This window comes from Ptychodera flava, chromosome 17 (assembly GCF_041260155.1).
Source record: "Ptychodera flava strain L36383 chromosome 17, AS_Pfla_20210202, whole genome shotgun sequence".
NCBI classification, from domain to species: domain Eukaryota; kingdom Metazoa; phylum Hemichordata; class Enteropneusta; family Ptychoderidae; genus Ptychodera; species Ptychodera flava.
Genome location: NC_091944.1, coordinates 13961786 through 13979783, shown reverse-complemented (window position 1 = coordinate 13979783; position 17998 = coordinate 13961786). Strand labels below are relative to the sequence as shown.

The following is a 17998-nucleotide window of genomic DNA, read 5'->3' as shown; positions in this document are numbered from 1 at the left end:
ACTAATCAGTTCTTGCCATTTGCTAACTGAATATATGTACCAGATTTGATTCTGATCTGTTCGGCCGTTTTTGAGATATCGGACAGACAGACAGACAGACAGACAGACAGACACACGGACACACAGACAGACAGAAAGACAGACATCGCTACCACATATGCTCACGTGTGTAAACACGTGAGCAAATAAAATATTTTTGACTTTGTCTGCTGCAGTGTATTTTCCTCGACCGTACCAAAATACAACATAACCATCCCTTATCGCTCTTATATTGAATACAGGAGACTCTGGAGACGTATCTGAGCAACATAAATCAAAGAGTACGTATAAAAAAAACTTTGCCAATATTATTGTTCTTTGTGCACTCCTTTTATTTGTAGACATTATTTTATAGTTTCATGACCATGGTAGCAATAGACTTTTGCTGTATTAAAGAGGCACTCCCACTTGGTAACATTTTTAAAACACATTTTTTTAATGCCAACGGTCGATATTTGACATGGCGACTGCGCGCGGATCGCGAGATATCGATAAAAACATGTCCTCAAAAAAGTTAAAGTTTGAATTCCGGTGGCCCACCTGAATTCAGCTTCCGAACATAGAACGTTCGGCACTGGGGCCATTGTCAACTAAGCTATGGAGTACGAGTCTACGCTGACGCTGCTGTATGCCACAGCAGTACCACTCGCGTCGGTGAGCGGTCATGTCCCGTGGGAGAAAGCCGAGTCCTACTGACTCGGCAAAAAAACGAAAAACAAAGTTACTTTGCTGATTCCACCAGAATTCGCATAGGTGACTAGTACAGATAGGTGCGGTTGATACATAGTATGCATAGTGGCCGCCGCGTGGTATGCGCGCATACCACGCAGCGGCCACTATGTATCGAACCACGCGTAACTGTGTGGCAGACGACAAAATGTAGTCATCAGAGGCAACTAATATTTTACACGTAAAAACTGATATCTATGTGGTATTGTTTAAAAATTTAATACAACTGATCGAGAATAATGAAAACGACAAAACTAAGGAGAAGTTTTAAAAAAGAATTACCAGAGGTAAGGGCATTGATAATGATGTATATAAAGTCATCGCAGTAGGAGGTAAATTAATTGCGTCATTCGAATGTTTTTGGACTCCTTAGAATATCGTCAATCAGCACAACAACACACTTTCGGGGGATTTCGGGTCATAACCAGAAACGATCGTAAAACTTTGGGATGTGAAAAATACGCTCGGGAAATGACATGTTTTTATCGATATCTCGCGATCCGCGCGGAGTCGCCACGTCAAATATCGACCGTTGGCATTAAAAAATGTGTTTTAAAAATGTTACCAAGTGGGAGTGCCTCTTTAAGGCGGCACTTCAGCGTTACACCGTGCACCCTGTACATGTACGATAAATTGATTAAAGTTTACAAGACATGCTGATGTAGATTTCCTTGCGTTTATATATATATATATTATATATATATATATTATATATATATATATATATATATATATATATATATATATATATATATTATATATATATATATATATATATATATATATATATATATATATACGACGTCATTTCTGTGGTCATAAATAAAGACCGTCATCTTTACTTGAAATTCGCTTCAATACCCTTCTGCACGACAGGACCGGGCTGGTGAATATCTGAGCAAAACCTGTGGAATGTTCATTCGGCGACTTGTGGATAACTCCATGCCGACACCGGTGAGTGGACAGCGCCATACGAAGCATGGGATGTGTCTGTGTCAGATGGTGGAGAGTGAATATTTTGGCGAGCTTGTGTGACAAGCATTCGACACTGATCTGCTACCGATTGGCCAACCGACTGAGGACAAACGGCATTGTTTAGCCTAAAAAAGTTTCAGTTTTGTCGCGAAGTAAACAAAATTGCTTGGTACAGGGATATGTCGCCCTCCAATCATGTCATAGTGTCGACTTGATAATGACGTTTTTCAACTTTTATCGGATAAAAAAATATTGTACTAGAGTGACGCCGATCTCATTTTTTTGGTTTTGTTTTGTTTTTGCTATGTATTGTACGAAAAGAAGGCATGCTATTTTGTCAAATACTGTACAATATCGCCAAATTTAAAGTTTACTGAAGGGACAAAGTGCAGAATCAAACATTAATCTTATTATGTATTCTTTGCAATATTGTGTAACATTGATGAGTGTTGGATTTTCACGCATTTCTAAGTGCATGTACAATCTGTTGCAGAGTTGTTTTCCCCTCAGAATTGTGGATTTACTTTCTGTATACCGATTGGCCGGTTCACGTTAATTTATCATAGACGGGTAAATGCATAAAGCTCGTTTCTAGGGTATACGGTTAATGCTGTCGTAGGTTATGAGATTCGTTGAAATTTGTCGACGAGGGCGCTATTTGCCAGAAAAATGCAGCTTCTTATCAAAAGACCCGGATCTGTGATATTCTTAAAAACCTATTTTGTTTGAAATATGATAGTATCTTCGAACTCACAGGACACCTTCAATTTTTGGACACAACACCAAAGAATCGTGTTACTCGTATCGTGGGATTTGTCACGTGCATATTATAGACATGTTTTAATATTATGCAAAAGAGAGAATAATCTTGTATGTTTCGTATGTACCTTCGTATTGAGTTTTCTCTATAGCTATGTAGTCGAATGTAACACAACTTTTGCTCTTTTTTATGTTTTGATGTAAATTCTATATGTTGCAAGTTTTCACCTGTCAAAATTTTTCTGTTTATAAGGCATTGCTTTATCAGCATTACATGTCACTGCCACTGGAGTTTGTAGCGATAAGTTTTGATGCCCATCGTAATCAAATTCAAACTATATACAGAGTTAGATGACACTGCCAACAATGAAACACAACTATACGTATTCCAAGTAAACAAAAATTGTGGATGTTGTGCTCATGCGCCAGATTAAAGGTATACAGTCACCTGTAATCTAAATATGCCCATATATGGTCAAAGGGGCGTTCCTTGGTATTCAAAATGCCCATGTAAGGGTGCTTTTTTAAAAGCGGCCACCCGCTTAAAATCTGTGATTGGTTAGATTTTCTCATTCCATGGTAACTGTGGCAAAATTGAAACAGGTGACAGTATACCTTTAATATCACTGGATTAAGATGTAAAAACCAAGGTTGATATTTACGTGTTTAACGAAAACGGCTGGGCATTTGTTACACTTCCTTAAAGTATGCGCCTTGTAAATAAAAAACTTAAACTTTTGCTAAAACTTTCCCCAATGAAACTTTCAACCGTTCTCTTTCCAAATCGAGAATAAAAGTAAGGGGTAACTGCACAAAGTTTGGTACTAGAGAAATTCAAAACGGCCTCCATCCCTGTGTTAACTCGATGGAGGAAAATAAAAATAACGTAAGACCTCTTTAAATGCAAAAAGTGTCTTTGTTCTGAAGAGTCCGTTTATTTATTTATTTATTTATTTTTTGCAATTTCATGGAGTCTGCTCAAGCAGTTGTAGTTGCTCGCATTTGATCATTCGTAGGGTTATACTAAAAGCGATATCCTAATCTATGTGAAATTATCAATAGCACCAAATCAGTGAGACGATATTCCATTATTCACCGTCTTATGACCGTAATGTTATGATTTTATTGATACGAACGGTAATTCTTCCTATAAAGCAGAACATGTCTAACTTTTGATAACAGTCTCATTTCCTAACGATAATTTTTTTAACTATTGAAATATGTTTGCTAGAAATTTGATATTTTATTTACTTTCAGAATTTTTATTACATATACATCTTTTTTAGATTGTTTCATTTTTGAAATGGTTTGTGAAATTCATATTCAGAAATTTGTTTTTGACATTTGTACGCCCTCTACGGCTGTTATGCATGTGACACGGGGCTGAGTGTTTCTGAATAATATTCTACTCAATCTCTCCTTCCTGTTCTTATCACTGGGCTCACTGACATGTCTGATTCAACCGGGTTTGAATTTGTTATGTTTCATGAAAAAATATCTGTCTCATCACAACACAGAACGACATGACATGTCTGATCATAAAAGCAGTGACCTACATGTACATGCTAATATTTTCGGATAAAACACATGCTAACGGATTAGGGTACCGCCTATCTGTCATCTTTTTATACGACGGGTTCTCTACCAACAGACAGCGACTGAGATAACTCACGCCTTACTATACCGTTGCTCTCAGAGTAAACAAAATTGAAGGATTTGTCATGAAGAACAGTTTCTGAAAAACATTTTGTTTAAAATCAAAAATTTCTCTAAAAGTAAATTTAATTAAAAAAAATTCAAATAATATACTGGCAAATACATCAGAAGCTAAAAATCATAAATGGAGCTAAATTACCAATTGCTGAGAATCGAACGACTTTACAGTGAAAAGCCTATACCGGTAACAGCTGGACAACCGTAATGACGAAAAACATGTGACAAAGTCCAGTCGCTGAAGTTACCATTGACAACTGGCCATATAAATTTATGAGGTCGACAGGGCTGTACTAGTTTCAGATATGTAGGGACATTTTGAATTCCTTAATTTGACGAGTTTCATGTTCCGCTTCTTATGTTGTTGACCTGTGTTCGACGGATTCTGAGAAAGGGCAATTCAGGCGTTTCCTGACCCGACTTACCTGAACTAGCATCGGCGGACCGTCTTTCCGTTCTCGGCATGCCCTCCAAAAGCAGGAAAACGCAGGACTCAAACGAAGGCGAGAAAGGTTAGTTGCCGATTTTACCGTCTGTTTCAGCCATGCAGGGTGGAGGTGGAGGGACAGTGCTCGTTATGACAAATCAGAGGAAAGATAGCCTAATGTTCATAGCCATGAAGCAGGTTCTAATCTGAACTCACCCCGCATGGACGTACAGTTCCTGGAAGAGTTAGTGTAGTATAGTACCTTATATGAATAGCCAAACAATTTTTAGTTTACACGATCCTAATTCTAAATCTGTGTTCTGTTACTTTGGTTTATTACCACCAATAAGCATTATTGGGCAACATTTCACATAACATGCATAAGACAGTCTATTTCCATTGAGAGACAACAACGACCATAATTAAATTAGATACGACGTGATATATGTAAATATACATAATATTTCAAACATTTACATGTCTACATTTTCTCAAGAGTCTATGGTACCTATTATCTGACATCAGTCGAATGTCGCGAACACACCTTTCTACAGTTATAACAGATTATATGTCTCTTTTAGATCGAATGTAGACCACATGGCCACAATAATGACAAAACTGATATTTGTTTGCTGATCGTTTGTAAATACTAAGAGTACTTGTCATCATCTCTGCACAATTGCCAAAGCGACCTACTATATAAGGTCAAGCTCGACATTATAACTCAGCCTGTAAAACTTACATATCTATGTCTTCAAACGTGCTCGTCATTTGTCCGGATAGCATATATCGAGGGAGCGCCCAGCTAATACAAGGGGTGGGCCGGGGGGAATCCGAGGTGTTCCATCGTGTGAAATGTGACCCTCCCCAATACCCGTATCTAAAATGTGACTCCCCTTTTTCAAATTTGTAAAACATGACCTTCCACATTTCATGTTCACTCTATGTTCACACCCCTTCATTTGTGCCGCTCTCATTTTCTTATTCTATGGAACTGCCTTTGTTTTCCATATGCTAGATCTTACTCTTCCCAAAAATATACTAATTTGTATAATTATCCCATATAAAATACAAACTACCTTTCTAAATGTATGTGTAGGTATATCCCTTGCATTCCCATGTATAATGAACAGAAAGTTTGGGTGAAATTCCAATACCATATTTGTGGTACATATACGCACTTCTATTGACACTTAACTAGTCTAGTACATTTATGTCGATAATAAAGTATGTATAAATGCAAAGATATAGCTAGTTTAGTTAAAAAATGTCATTAGCTTTCCCCGTAGCAGGGTGAAATACTAATATCACATTGATTGTACATATACAAAGCAAAAGCACATTCACATCAGTTGTTCAACACACATAAATGCATTAATTTAGCTGTTATGAATTTGGGTGATATTTTAGATTAAATTTGATAACAATTTATTGTATATATATATATATATATATATATATATATATATATATATATATATATATATATATACACACACACACACACACACACACACACACACCACACATATATATATATATATATATATATATATATATATATATATATATATATATAGAATGAAAGATAGAGAGAATATACATACATCATGTCATTGCCATACAATCTGTACAATTTATAGTGAAAATATTTATATGTTAAACCTACGAGATCTAACATATGTAGTGTGGGGTAGCTATTACAATTCTCTTGGTAAGATTAATGTGAAATGTTTTTAAATCTTGTAAACAATAAAAGTGAAAATTTGTATTCATTATGAAATTGGCAAATGTAAATTGTGACATCCCCATTGGTAAATTCGCAAAATGTGATCGTAGCGCCCCCCCCCCCCAAAGAAAAATCTCACGGGACCACCCCTCATAATAATTGACAGCTCCCTAAGCATGAAGTAGAACTCTTTCAGTTTAAGGCACACCATTGCATGGACGTCTTCCAGTTTGGTATACACTGTAGTACCAATTATGTCCAGGAAACGTGATTTCGGACCCAAGCAGTGCTCTGATCCAATTACTGTGCGTGGTGATCCTGGTGATTACGGAATTTAATCATAGCGACTCACGTATGTCCTCATGGTGCATGGTGTGGCGTGATATCAATGTTTGTTCACCAATCAGTGACCAAACAATACACAAGCTCAAACGAATTGATATTTAAAGCCATATTTGTGGCACGTATGCCACAGGAGTGTCATGGATTGCGTGATGTCACGTGACTCGGTTTTATCTCTCCATGGAGAGGGAGTATCTCGTCTTTGTACATGTATTATCTATTGTAAAGTTTGGCAAGTATAGTTGTTCAGGATGTAAAGCTCAGCTATAAAGTAATTGACTTGCTTGAAGTTGGTAAGGGAGCCTTCAGTTATCATGATGCCTCTTTCTAAAATGTGAACCTACCCTTCCTCCCCTCGAAACTCAAAAGTTTGAAATGTGTGGGACGTAAAAAGTGCATGTGAATACAAGAAATTTGATTTTTGGATTTCATCAAATGTTGATTCACTATACATGGTAATCGTTTAGAAAACTATGGATACTTTTTTCAGTATAGAACTAGCACTATTTGTTCATTTATAGACGTTGGATAATTGACATAAAGGTATTTGATTAGAATAGGGTGCTTACAAGTACATATATTTCACCAAATATGTGGATGCACTATACGTGCGAGTCTATTGAATAAACTATGAATACTTTTTTTCCAATATAAAACTAGCAATACTTGTTCATTTATAGACGTTGGATAATTTACATAAATGTACTTGATTAGAATAGGGTGGTTACAAGGGCATATCTGTACAAGAAATTTGATTTTGGAATTTCACTTAAAATTTGATTTATTTTACAGACTTTGCATCTATCATAAACTTGGCAATGTGAAATGTTACCCTCCCCAAATTCCTCCGGCCCATCCCTCATAATAACCGAACGTTCCCTAAAAGGAGTTATTATGTTGTGAAGCCAGATTAACTTTATGTATTTTAAACTGTTCACTTTTAATGTTGCCTGAATATGATTCCCTCCTCTTCTTTAGCGTCTCCTGCTGTAGGACGTAACTATCTGTGGATATAATTACCATTGCATTACGAATCTTGGGACTCAGAATTATGGTTTTTTTTCTAATTCTTAAGTGCTTTTTCAATCTGTCATTGCAGTTTATGACATATTCTTCTCATATAACGCAAACGATGACAAATGGGTGAAAGAGGCTGTGCACAAGCTGGAAACGAAAGAGAAACTTAAATGTGCATTCGCTCAGCGCGACTTTGTCCCTGGTAAACCAGTCTTGAAGAATATCGCACTTTGCGTGCAGAGAGCACGAGTGATGGTGCTGGTGTTGTCTCCAAGTTTCGTTAAGAGCGGCTGGTGCACGTACGAAGCTCAGGTCGGACTGACAGATCATCTGACCAGGGAACAAATGATGGTATAGTCCCAGTTATATTGAAGAGATGCGACACGCCCTACTTTATATCTCATCTGACACACCTTAATGCACAAGGCAAGAACTTTTGGAAACAATTTACCGAGATCGTCAGAAAGCCGAGTAAGTTTATTTTCGAGGGAATATATATCGGATCCCTCTTGTCTCGTGTCATTTAGAAAAAATGAAATTCTTAAATGTGTGCGTGTAATTTTCATATCAGATAACAATACTAAAATATGTTAGATTTGTTTGGTATTATGCCTTCTTTTTATGAGGAAAGTCGGATAAAATTTAGCACTACTTGGAGGAATCCTTGATCAGTATGTGATGAAAATTTCCAACATTATTACATATGTGTGAACTTGACATTATACTGAAATATCTATTGTAGAGTTGTATGTTAGTGTTCGTGCATGTCATTACTAGAATGGCTGAGCGGGATTGCGATTGAATGTAAACAAAAACGTTTCACGTTGACGTGACGTAGAGACACACTTTTGTTGTCACTCTTTCATCGCCGCGCTTTTCCGTCTTCAGGTAACTCGCAGGGACTTCACGGCAATTGCGAAATCTTGAGAGAGTACGCTTTTGGTGAAAAAGTAGGTACGTACGCAAGAGACTGTTTTCCGGCTCATTGTAAGATCCCGATAAACTTTGATATCCAAGGAATCAGTCGATCGTGGGAAGTCGGAGTTTGTATGAAAGCTAATTTGGAACGTCAACGCGCCATGATTTGTAACAGCAATGTGAATTTTCTTCGGTCCTCACTGCTGTATAGATGATGTACTGTTTATGTTGTGATACAATACAGTACCTGATGAAAAATCGAGCCATGGAAGACCTCTTGCGAAAAATGATTGATTGTAAAATTTACTTGAAAACAATCATGACCTGTTTTACTCTTTCACTTACAAAATAAGATTTAGTAAAAAAACATAGAGATAGACATTAATTAAAGTATTCGAACATTCAACATTAGTAGCTTACAAAAAACCCCGATGAACAAGCGAAAGACTGTATATATCAATGTGTTTTCCAAAATTGTTACTTAACTCCGACATTCATGTCTCTTATTGCAGATCCATTGAATGGCAAAATTATTACAACGGAGAAACCATCGGATCGTTTCCTAACAAACTTTGATGCCGAAAAAATTCACAGATCGCTGATATCTAAAGGAATCTCGGTAATGTCGATTTCATTCATTTTCTTTCTAGTAAATAAAAACAGATTGAAGAATATAAGCCTTATATTGATAAGGACATTCAGGTAATAACCCTTGTTTCATTGTGATTACAATGTCAACTTTTCTTGGAACTTACACAAAGACTGAAGAAGAGGCCACTGCGGAAAACATTAATTTCAGAGAATGGTGTCATCATTCTAGACTTCAAGATAAAAAGCAAGATGACGTCATCTCTATATAAAAAAGCAAGATATAATTCAGCAGTCTTCACGGTGCCTTAAGAAATATCATTGTGCATCTTCAACTTGTTTCTTCAAACATCTTACATGAAAAGCAAATTTGTAAAGGATCGTTTTTGAGAAATTTACGCTGAAAGGAAATGATAATACTTCAGTCTTCATCAGCTCCACACGTTTGAGAATAATAATAATATACCTTTGATCTCTGACGTGTACGCATATTATTCAGTGTGCATAATTACCTTACATATAGCGGAGAAATAGCGAAGAGAAATAATGCATCGTTATTATACATTGTCTCAGATCTCCGAACATGACCTTGGAGAGGCCCTCGAACGGCTTGGGAATACAACGTTTGTCGCAGTGTGGCGCTACCACTGGCCGTTGCTGTTTTCCATAATGTTTATATTTTGGGTTTATGCCCTGTACAAGACAGCGAATCTCTGCGTCCAGTTTCAAAACATGGCTACCACTATCGTCTTCATCATCATCGGCTGTCTTGGATTTATATTCTCAAGCACTCAGGTACGCCTGATTTGTTGTTTTTGATCATATAATAATAGACAATGGAGCGGAAGACTGTCCATGAATTATGCTACCTTTCTGATAATTTTTACATGTAGTAGCTCCGCTGTCAGCGACGCGGGCCTATCTTGTCCATCGTCGCCCGTTGTTCGTTTACATTTGACTTCATCTCCGGAACCGCTTGTCTGATTGTTTTTGAAGTTGGTATACAGGTTCCTTTTGGTGACCTTAGTTAGGTTTATTCAAATTGTGGAGAAATTTGCATATTTGTATGACAATTTTCCCATTTTTGGTTAAAAAATCTTCTGCTCTGAAACAGCTTGTCCGATTGCTTTTAAATTTGATATGCAGGTTCCTAAGGGATAACCTTAGTCAGTTTTATTCAAATTGTGATAAATCTGCAATATTGTATTTTTCGGGACATTTTTTGCCATTTTTGGTACAAAGGTCTTATGTCTTCTTTGAATGTCCTTGAATATTTTGTATTTTCTGCTTGATAGAAAAATTACCTCTGAAAAAGCTTTGTCATCTGCTCAGCCAATGACATCTAAAACATGAATTCTTCACAAACACTTCTCATTATGTGTTAGGGACCGTTCAGTTTTTACGGCTGGGGGGGCCCGGCAAAATCCAGGGGGGGTCATCATAATTTTGGAATCCACGAAGGGGGGGTCATCACTTTTTCACTGGTAGGAAAGGAGGGGTCACCACATTTTCAAAAACATAATACCTACAATAAAGTTCACTTTATGCCATGGCCATGATCGACCCTCTTTACCGGCGGGCCGCCCTCGGCGGCCCACTACAATAAATATATACTTATGTATTACCCATGACCCTCTTAACGGGCAGACGCCTTTGGCGGCCCACTCCAATTAGGTTTACTTCATGCAATGGCCATGATCGACCCTCTTTACCGGCGGGCCGCCTGCGGCGGCCCACTACAATAAATTGACTTTATTGTAATACCGCATGACCATCTTAACGGCCGGACGCCTTCAGCGGCCATGGTCAGTAAAGTTTACTTCGTGCAATGGCCATGATCGACCCTCTTTTTACCAGCGGGCCACCTTTGGTTGCCCACTAGAATAAAGTTGACTTTACGTAATGGCCCATGACCCTCTTAACCGGAGGGCTGCCTTTGGCGAACCACTCAAATAAAGTTTACTTTGTACAATGTCCATGGACATAAGTTGTCCATGGAAATGAAGTTCAAAATTGCCTTACAGTCGTCCTAATTAACAGACGTTTGCATGGATGTGGCTGAGAAGTTTGTGCACTTTCATCTCTGCTACACGAATAAAGTGCGCCACATACCGGAGTTCAAATCCAAACCGTGCGGGTAAATTTGACATATGGGTTTTGGTTATTTTTCAGCGGGGGGGGGGGGGGGGGGGGGTCATCAAATTTTTTCGTCTGACAAAGGGGGGGTCATCATTTTTTCGCGAAAAATTCAGGGGGGGTCATCATTTTTTTGAACACCGGCGACAAGATTTTGCCGCCCCCCCCCCGGCCGTAAAAACTGAACGGTCCCTTATATCAAATGAAATATCACAGCGGAGTTCTATCGGCCGCTCGGTCGTTTCTTGTTACTAGGCTTTGAAGAAGTATTTTGCTTTTTTTCGCAGATCGATCAAAGATCGGTTGTTACTGCAATTGAAGTCGTCATAAATCAGTGGACAAAAAGATCCAGAAACTATTTCGGAAACATTTTGTTTCTGAAACTATTTGAATTATACATTGTCTACTGTGTAATCGTGATATGGTTGTCCATCATCAACGGTAAGGACAAAACATATTCTAAACCACTCAATGCAATGTTATATAGACCAGACCATTTTAGCGGGCAGTTTTGGTCGACGCAAAGTCTTACGTATTTACAAAACGCTTGATCGCCTATTGGGCTGACACGAGACCAAAGTGCCACGCCTTTACAGGTCACTCAATGGTAATGTAATCATATCTCCGTTGAGTTCGTGATCATAAATACGGCAAAGGTTACGCTAAAGGATGAATTTATGTAACATGTATCATAAAATATACGGCATGAATGAATGCAATAAATATGGTTTTGCATCTTTATGGGAACATTCATCGGAACTGCCCCTGAGCGAGTTTCTTGTTTACAAACAATGTATTTCGTGCACGATATCTAGATGCACCTCATCATCATAACTGCAACATTTAAATTTAAATTAAATTATAATTTAAATTGTACGATGTAGATTATTTGACAGACATGTTTTAACTTTCATCAATCACCATCAATCTTGGATACAGTGTTTACGTTGGCCGTATTGGTGCCATACGACCTTTGAGCGCAGTTCCAACGACTGTATCCCTTTAATGGGTTCTACTAGATTTAGTGTTATCCATTTTACGGCTCTTGTCCATTACTTTTTGTAGAACACCATTCAAGAAACTCATACAAATATCTATATGAGGTTGTGTACAGTTGTCTCTGAGTCTGCATGAGTGTGTGTCCTGTATGATTGTGTCGTTGTCATACTGTCTCAGTTTCAACAATTTCTGACATATTGTGTCGTAACTTTTCCAGATTATGTCATGTGGCTTCCCGATATATACGGATACCTTATGATAGAGGATGGTGACGTCATAAAAAGTAAGGCACATTCAGGTTTTGACCAGTTGAATGTACTCGAAACCGAGCACAAGAGGGCGAGTCCTCCCTATCATGCTTGTCGAAGTGAAAAAAACCACCAAATCACGGTCCGTCTATCTCTCTTTTAACAGATGCATTGGAATTGGTTCGACTCTGGTCCATATTTACTGCTCATGTATCGCTACCGATCGGATTGTCTATTGTGGTATGTCGCTTGTTTACAGTACCCTTAAAATTGGGACATCCGTAGATATGACCGTGTTCGTGAACATACTTTCTCTCGTGGAACGCCAAAAATTTCTTTGTAGCGAAAATTATCATTTAGTCAGTAACAGACACTGAAATCGCGCTTTAAGAGGATCGACGAAATAACCTTTTGTAACATATTTATACGTACCTTTCGGAAATCACATATGAATGAGCTCAAATACATTGTTTTGATACATTTTAAGAGTAAAATATAATTTACTGTAATGTATGTGAAATTTGAAGCTTCCTAGCGCAGCTGCACCCCGAAATTCCTTTTCTAAAGTGGTTTTGTTCGCCATTCTTTCAGCATTTTTCGGGGAACTCCATCATCTCAAAATTGGATCTGACTCCCTAAATATCACCAAAATGCCAACACGATGCTCAAAGTAAACGGCTTTTCCCTTGTACAAAATGTGACAAGCAAAAGTAGCACATCTACATGTCACCGGGTTCCTATCTGAATGCTGAACCATTCCAATATGTTCTAGAATGCAAAAAAATACCCGACAATTTTTTCCTTCTCTCATCGTTTTTAGACGATTCGTAGTCGTGTTATCCACGAAGAAAGAGCGAATAATGTATTTTTGGAACACAAGATGATGGTTGGCCTTGTGAGGAGAGGTCTGGTCAGACGCTGTTTCGTCGTATCCTTTATGGATGCATGAATTTGGATTTTTACAGGAATATCGTATAAAAAATCAAACGAATGTACAAGCAGATTTAGTATCGCTTCTGCAGCTCTATTCAAACGTACTGCCTGAAGAGAAATGAAAATTGAAATTTTAATAATGATGGTATATTTTAGAGCGGATATCATTTCAGCTACAGTGAAGGGGAAAATTTACACTCCAGCATGCACCGTTTATTCAGCGAAATATCTACACCATAGCTGATTTGGGCGGGGACCTAATGGAGGCCTAGGCTTCATTTCTTATGAGGGGCCAGTGGAAATTGGGGAGGGGGGGGGCGGGGCGGGGGGGGGGAGGGGCTGTAGACTGAAAGATCCGTCACCCGAGGGCGCTCTCTAAGAGGAGGGGGAGGGGGGGATGACTTTTACGAATCGGTTATGGAGGGGTTCAAAATTGTACAATAGGCATTTTGAGGGGTTATATTTTACAAAAGATACAGTGATTGGGGTAGTTTCTCTCACAGCCACTCACAGGCTGGCGGCGCAAATGCAACTATTCAGAGCGCCATGGTCGCGGGAGAGAGAGAGAGAGAGAGAGAGAGAGAGAGAGAGAGAGAGGCGAGAGAGAGAGAGAGAGGAGAGAGAGAGAGAGAATGTAATGACTGTCGTTTCAGTATTTCTATATCTGGAATTTATTGACCTCGATTGTACACTATATGATAACAGCAATGTCAAATCGCTTTGTCATATGCCAAACAGAATGACAACGATGGAATGTGTCACTAATACAACTTACTATCAAACCATGTTTTATATATTTCCTATTTAAAAAAAAATCATACAGCTAGCCTTCGTCTATTTCAATCCTGATAAATGCAAGGTACGTACATCACTGTGAATTTCGAAGTTGTCACCCTTCACACAGGCACGGAATACGTTATCAAAATATAATTAAATGATGATTTACCCCGGCAAAAAATCTTCAATTATTGACATTGAGTGCACTACACTGCCAGGCCCATGCAAATGCTGGTAATAGATCGAGACATCATTGAGATAGCGTTTACGTTACTTAATATGCCTGAGTGTTTGGTCATCATTGACATTCTATTTGAATATTTCCCTTTTCGTGCTTCGTTTGACGTGCAACACAGAAATGGCTGGAGAGGTATCTGAAACAGGGAAGTGAAAACGTAAGTAATGCAAGCTGGGTATCACAAATTATTCGGTATATCCACTTATAGGTGTATAGCGTCGATAACAACGGAGGATAATGCTAACAAACAAATAAAGTTATCAAATGTGCTGATATTTGAAGTTTGGTTCTGCAGCTGGTCTCTGTTTGACCATATCGCATGCCCTCAAACGTCAATGAGGAATCCGATTAAGTCAGATGTAGAGATGGGCGACGTTTCCACCTCTACCTGTTCTTTGCTGTTCTCGTTTGCTGAGGCGACTATCAGCGAACGAGAACAGCAAACGAAATAGCTTTTCTATTATATTGTCTGTAGAGCGATCTCATCTTTTATAGTCTCCAAATTTACATGCATAGTAAAGGTAAAATTGTTTAAAAGCGATAATGTCTCAAAACTTTCTAAGGTGCACTCTTTTATACCTTCAATAAGAAAACTTTACTTTCCATTTCTCGGCGGCAATAGACGGGTAGTACCGATGTATATCTGAATAAAACCTGTGGAATGTTCATCCGACGGCTTGTTGATAACTCCATGCCGACACCGGTGAGTGGACCGCGCCACACAAAGCATGGACTGTGCCTCTGTCAGTTGGTGGAAAGTGAATATTTCGGTGAGCTGGTGTGAAGATTGGAAACCGTAGATAGCACGTGAATCGCCTATCCATTGACCAATGAACCGGGTCGAGAGCGCTAGCTGGGGCACCATTCAACAAGCGAAGAATAATGATGTTGGATAGTTATAGTTATCCGAAACGGTTGCAACTGCAGAGGTTTTTCCTCCGATGGAACTATTGCAGTTACTGTAGTTTAACCCCTTTGCTGCAATTTCCCCACCCAAATTTCGGTGCAACGCTTTACCAATTTTTATGAATTTTTCTATAAATTGACGTAACTTTTCATATTCTACAATTTTTGACCAAGATTTTGGAAAAGGTCAAACAAATTGTACAGCTCTGACAAAATGTTGGTTTTTTTTATTCTGTAAAGGCAGCAAAAACTGACTTTGCACATAGCAAGGGGACTGTTTTTGCCACGCTCGGGACACATTACAATATATTGAATTCTATTCCACAGTCGCTTGCGCGGTAATTTGAAGTTGTACGGCTAGCCCAACAAACTAATTTGTAAGACGATAGTATTTCTGCCAAGCTGAATTATAGAATTTGTTAAAGATGTTAATGTTGATATTTGTTATAGATGTCTTATTTTTCCAGTATTTATTGACCTCTTTATCGTAAATCATCGTATTGTTTTATGCTATTGAGAAATTGGTCGATGAGGGCGCCCTTTCCCAGAGAGAATTCCACGTAAAATCAGAAGTAACTGAAAATTGTAGACGTGTTTTCATCCGTTTGGGCTGTAAACAGCGAACAAATAGGACCATTTGTATTTTATCGATTGCCATGCAGAGTAAATGACAGCGACACAACAAAACTCAACGAATACAGAAGTTCCGATTCTTTGCAAAAGTACTGAATTATGACCATTTCAATTTATAGCACTGATGTGAAAAACAACCAACATTAAACAATATCTGTATTTTGTGGAGGTAGTTCTTGCTTTCAGGTTCATAATGAGATCCTCTCTGTTTCAAACATCTTTCATTGGAATGTAATTACTTTTCTTGTATCTCTGGCTATAAAACTTGTTTGTCTACAACAGAAATGCACTAAGTTATTAAACATGTTTAATATAATATAATCGTACATTGTATCTTGACTACAATGAAAAACTTACCAAAAACCCTAGACGTGCAAAAATCATAAGCTTGGACCAGCCAGAATGAGGTCAACCCTGGCAACCAAAAAAGTAATTCAAGGCTACCAAGCCACAAGTTTCAGAGAAGAAGAGTTATTAAGGCTTATGGGGGAAAATGACAAACAACCATACCACTTCAGGCTAATTTGACCAAATTTAACTAAGGGCAGTCCGTGGAATATATACGCACCAAATATGAAAGCTGTTGTAAATTTCAACCCTTATCCTATCAAGTTCGTATGTCACCATCGGGCCAAATTGGTTAAAACTAGCGACACATAGGGTCCCATTTGTTGCATTTTAACAAAGATTTGAATATTGAAGGCCCCTCGGGCTAAAAACAGAGATACTGTAAACATGATTTTTGACTTAACTGTGGTAACATTATTAAACATACCAATTAGGTGAAAATGTGTAACGTTCAGGCTCAGTGCCACTTTTTACTGACATGGCAGATGGGAAAGTGAAAGGCCTGGAAGGACTTGAGTTACAGTAAAACAATTGGAGCCAGTTCATGAGTTGCAATTTTGTGCCACTTTGAACAAATCTGAGTAAGGGCATCCTCAGTATTATTCAGTTGAATCTGCAGTTCAGAAGTTTTGCGGCTTCAACCACTTTCACATTATCCTATCTGTAGACTGAATTTTGTTGGTTCAGCACATATTTTGAGAAAAATTCCATCATGATTCTTCACACCAAATACCAAGATGATACAAGCTGCGGGTCTGTAGTTGACGGACACACATACACACACACACTTGTCCAACTACCAAACAGCTCCCAATGCCACGGGCATATTGAAGCTAAAATCATGAGCAAGAGCAAGCACCAGCACCAATCCACTCTCACCCAACTTGACAAACTGTATACTAGTAGGGATTTTACATGAAATTGATAGACAGCTACAATAATAATAAATTATATATCAAAAGAAAGCTCTCTTCAAGACCAATTGATTGCATTTTGTTTGATGAAAATCGGTTCAGTACATGCAGAGATATGTCCTGTTGAATTTATAAAAAACTTCTTCCCATTTAGAAATTATGCCATGGTAGACACCTGTAGTTATCATAACCACCAGGTGACCCCATTTTGAACATTGTTTGAGAAAACTAGAACTGCAATTTCTTGTGCTTTTTGCAATAACTCAAGCATTTCTTATTGAAAATTGATGAAATTTTTGTGGATATTGCTGACGAAATGTTCAATGGTTTTTAATTTTTATAAATGAAAAAGGTTATTTAGAATGCTGTTTACAAGGTAAACAAATAAACAATACCTGTAAAAAATCAAATGATACCTGTGACATTGATCGCTGTATGCATTATGTAGGTTGTGAACATCAACAGAAATATGATAATCATATTCCATCATATTTACTTTGCATATATGAAAGCAGTTATTTAGATTATATTACAAGGTAAACAAATAAACAACAATACCTGTAAACAATCAAATGATACCTGTGACATTTTAGAACTTGATTTGAATTTAACAAAAAATTCTTTTAGATT

The 17998-nt window shown here is 37.9% G+C and overlaps 2 protein-coding genes across 3 annotated transcripts in view; both read left to right on the top strand.

Moving 5' to 3' along the window:
- LOC139115513 (uncharacterized) overlaps window positions 1–16425 on the top strand; it is a 35219-nt gene extending 18794 nt beyond the window's left edge. The window contains exons 11-14 of one of the 2 annotated variants that reach the window (XM_070677662.1): window positions 282–320; window positions 1645–1722; window positions 14686–14724; window positions 15190–16425. In XM_070677662.1, the coding sequence (XP_070533763.1) occupies window positions 282–320; window positions 1645–1722; window positions 14686–14724; window positions 15190–15351 (318 nt within the window). In that variant the 3' untranslated portion in view covers window positions 15352–16425. Of the gene's footprint in view, window positions 1–281; window positions 321–1644; window positions 3399–14685; window positions 14725–15189 lie in introns of those variants that run through there. The other variant, XM_070677663.1, reaches the window with a different exon arrangement.
- On the top strand, window positions 4679–12742 carry LOC139116565 (uncharacterized). Its single transcript, XM_070679161.1, has 9 exons — window positions 4679–4727; window positions 7813–7932; window positions 8016–8201; window positions 8619–8684; window positions 9161–9267; window positions 9810–10031; window positions 11660–11813; window positions 12589–12654; window positions 12702–12742. The coding sequence occupies exons 1-9, from the start codon at window positions 4679–4681 to the stop codon at window positions 12740–12742; spliced, it is 1011 nt and encodes a 336-aa protein (XP_070535262.1).
- Window positions 16426–17998: the final 1573 nt, after the last annotated feature.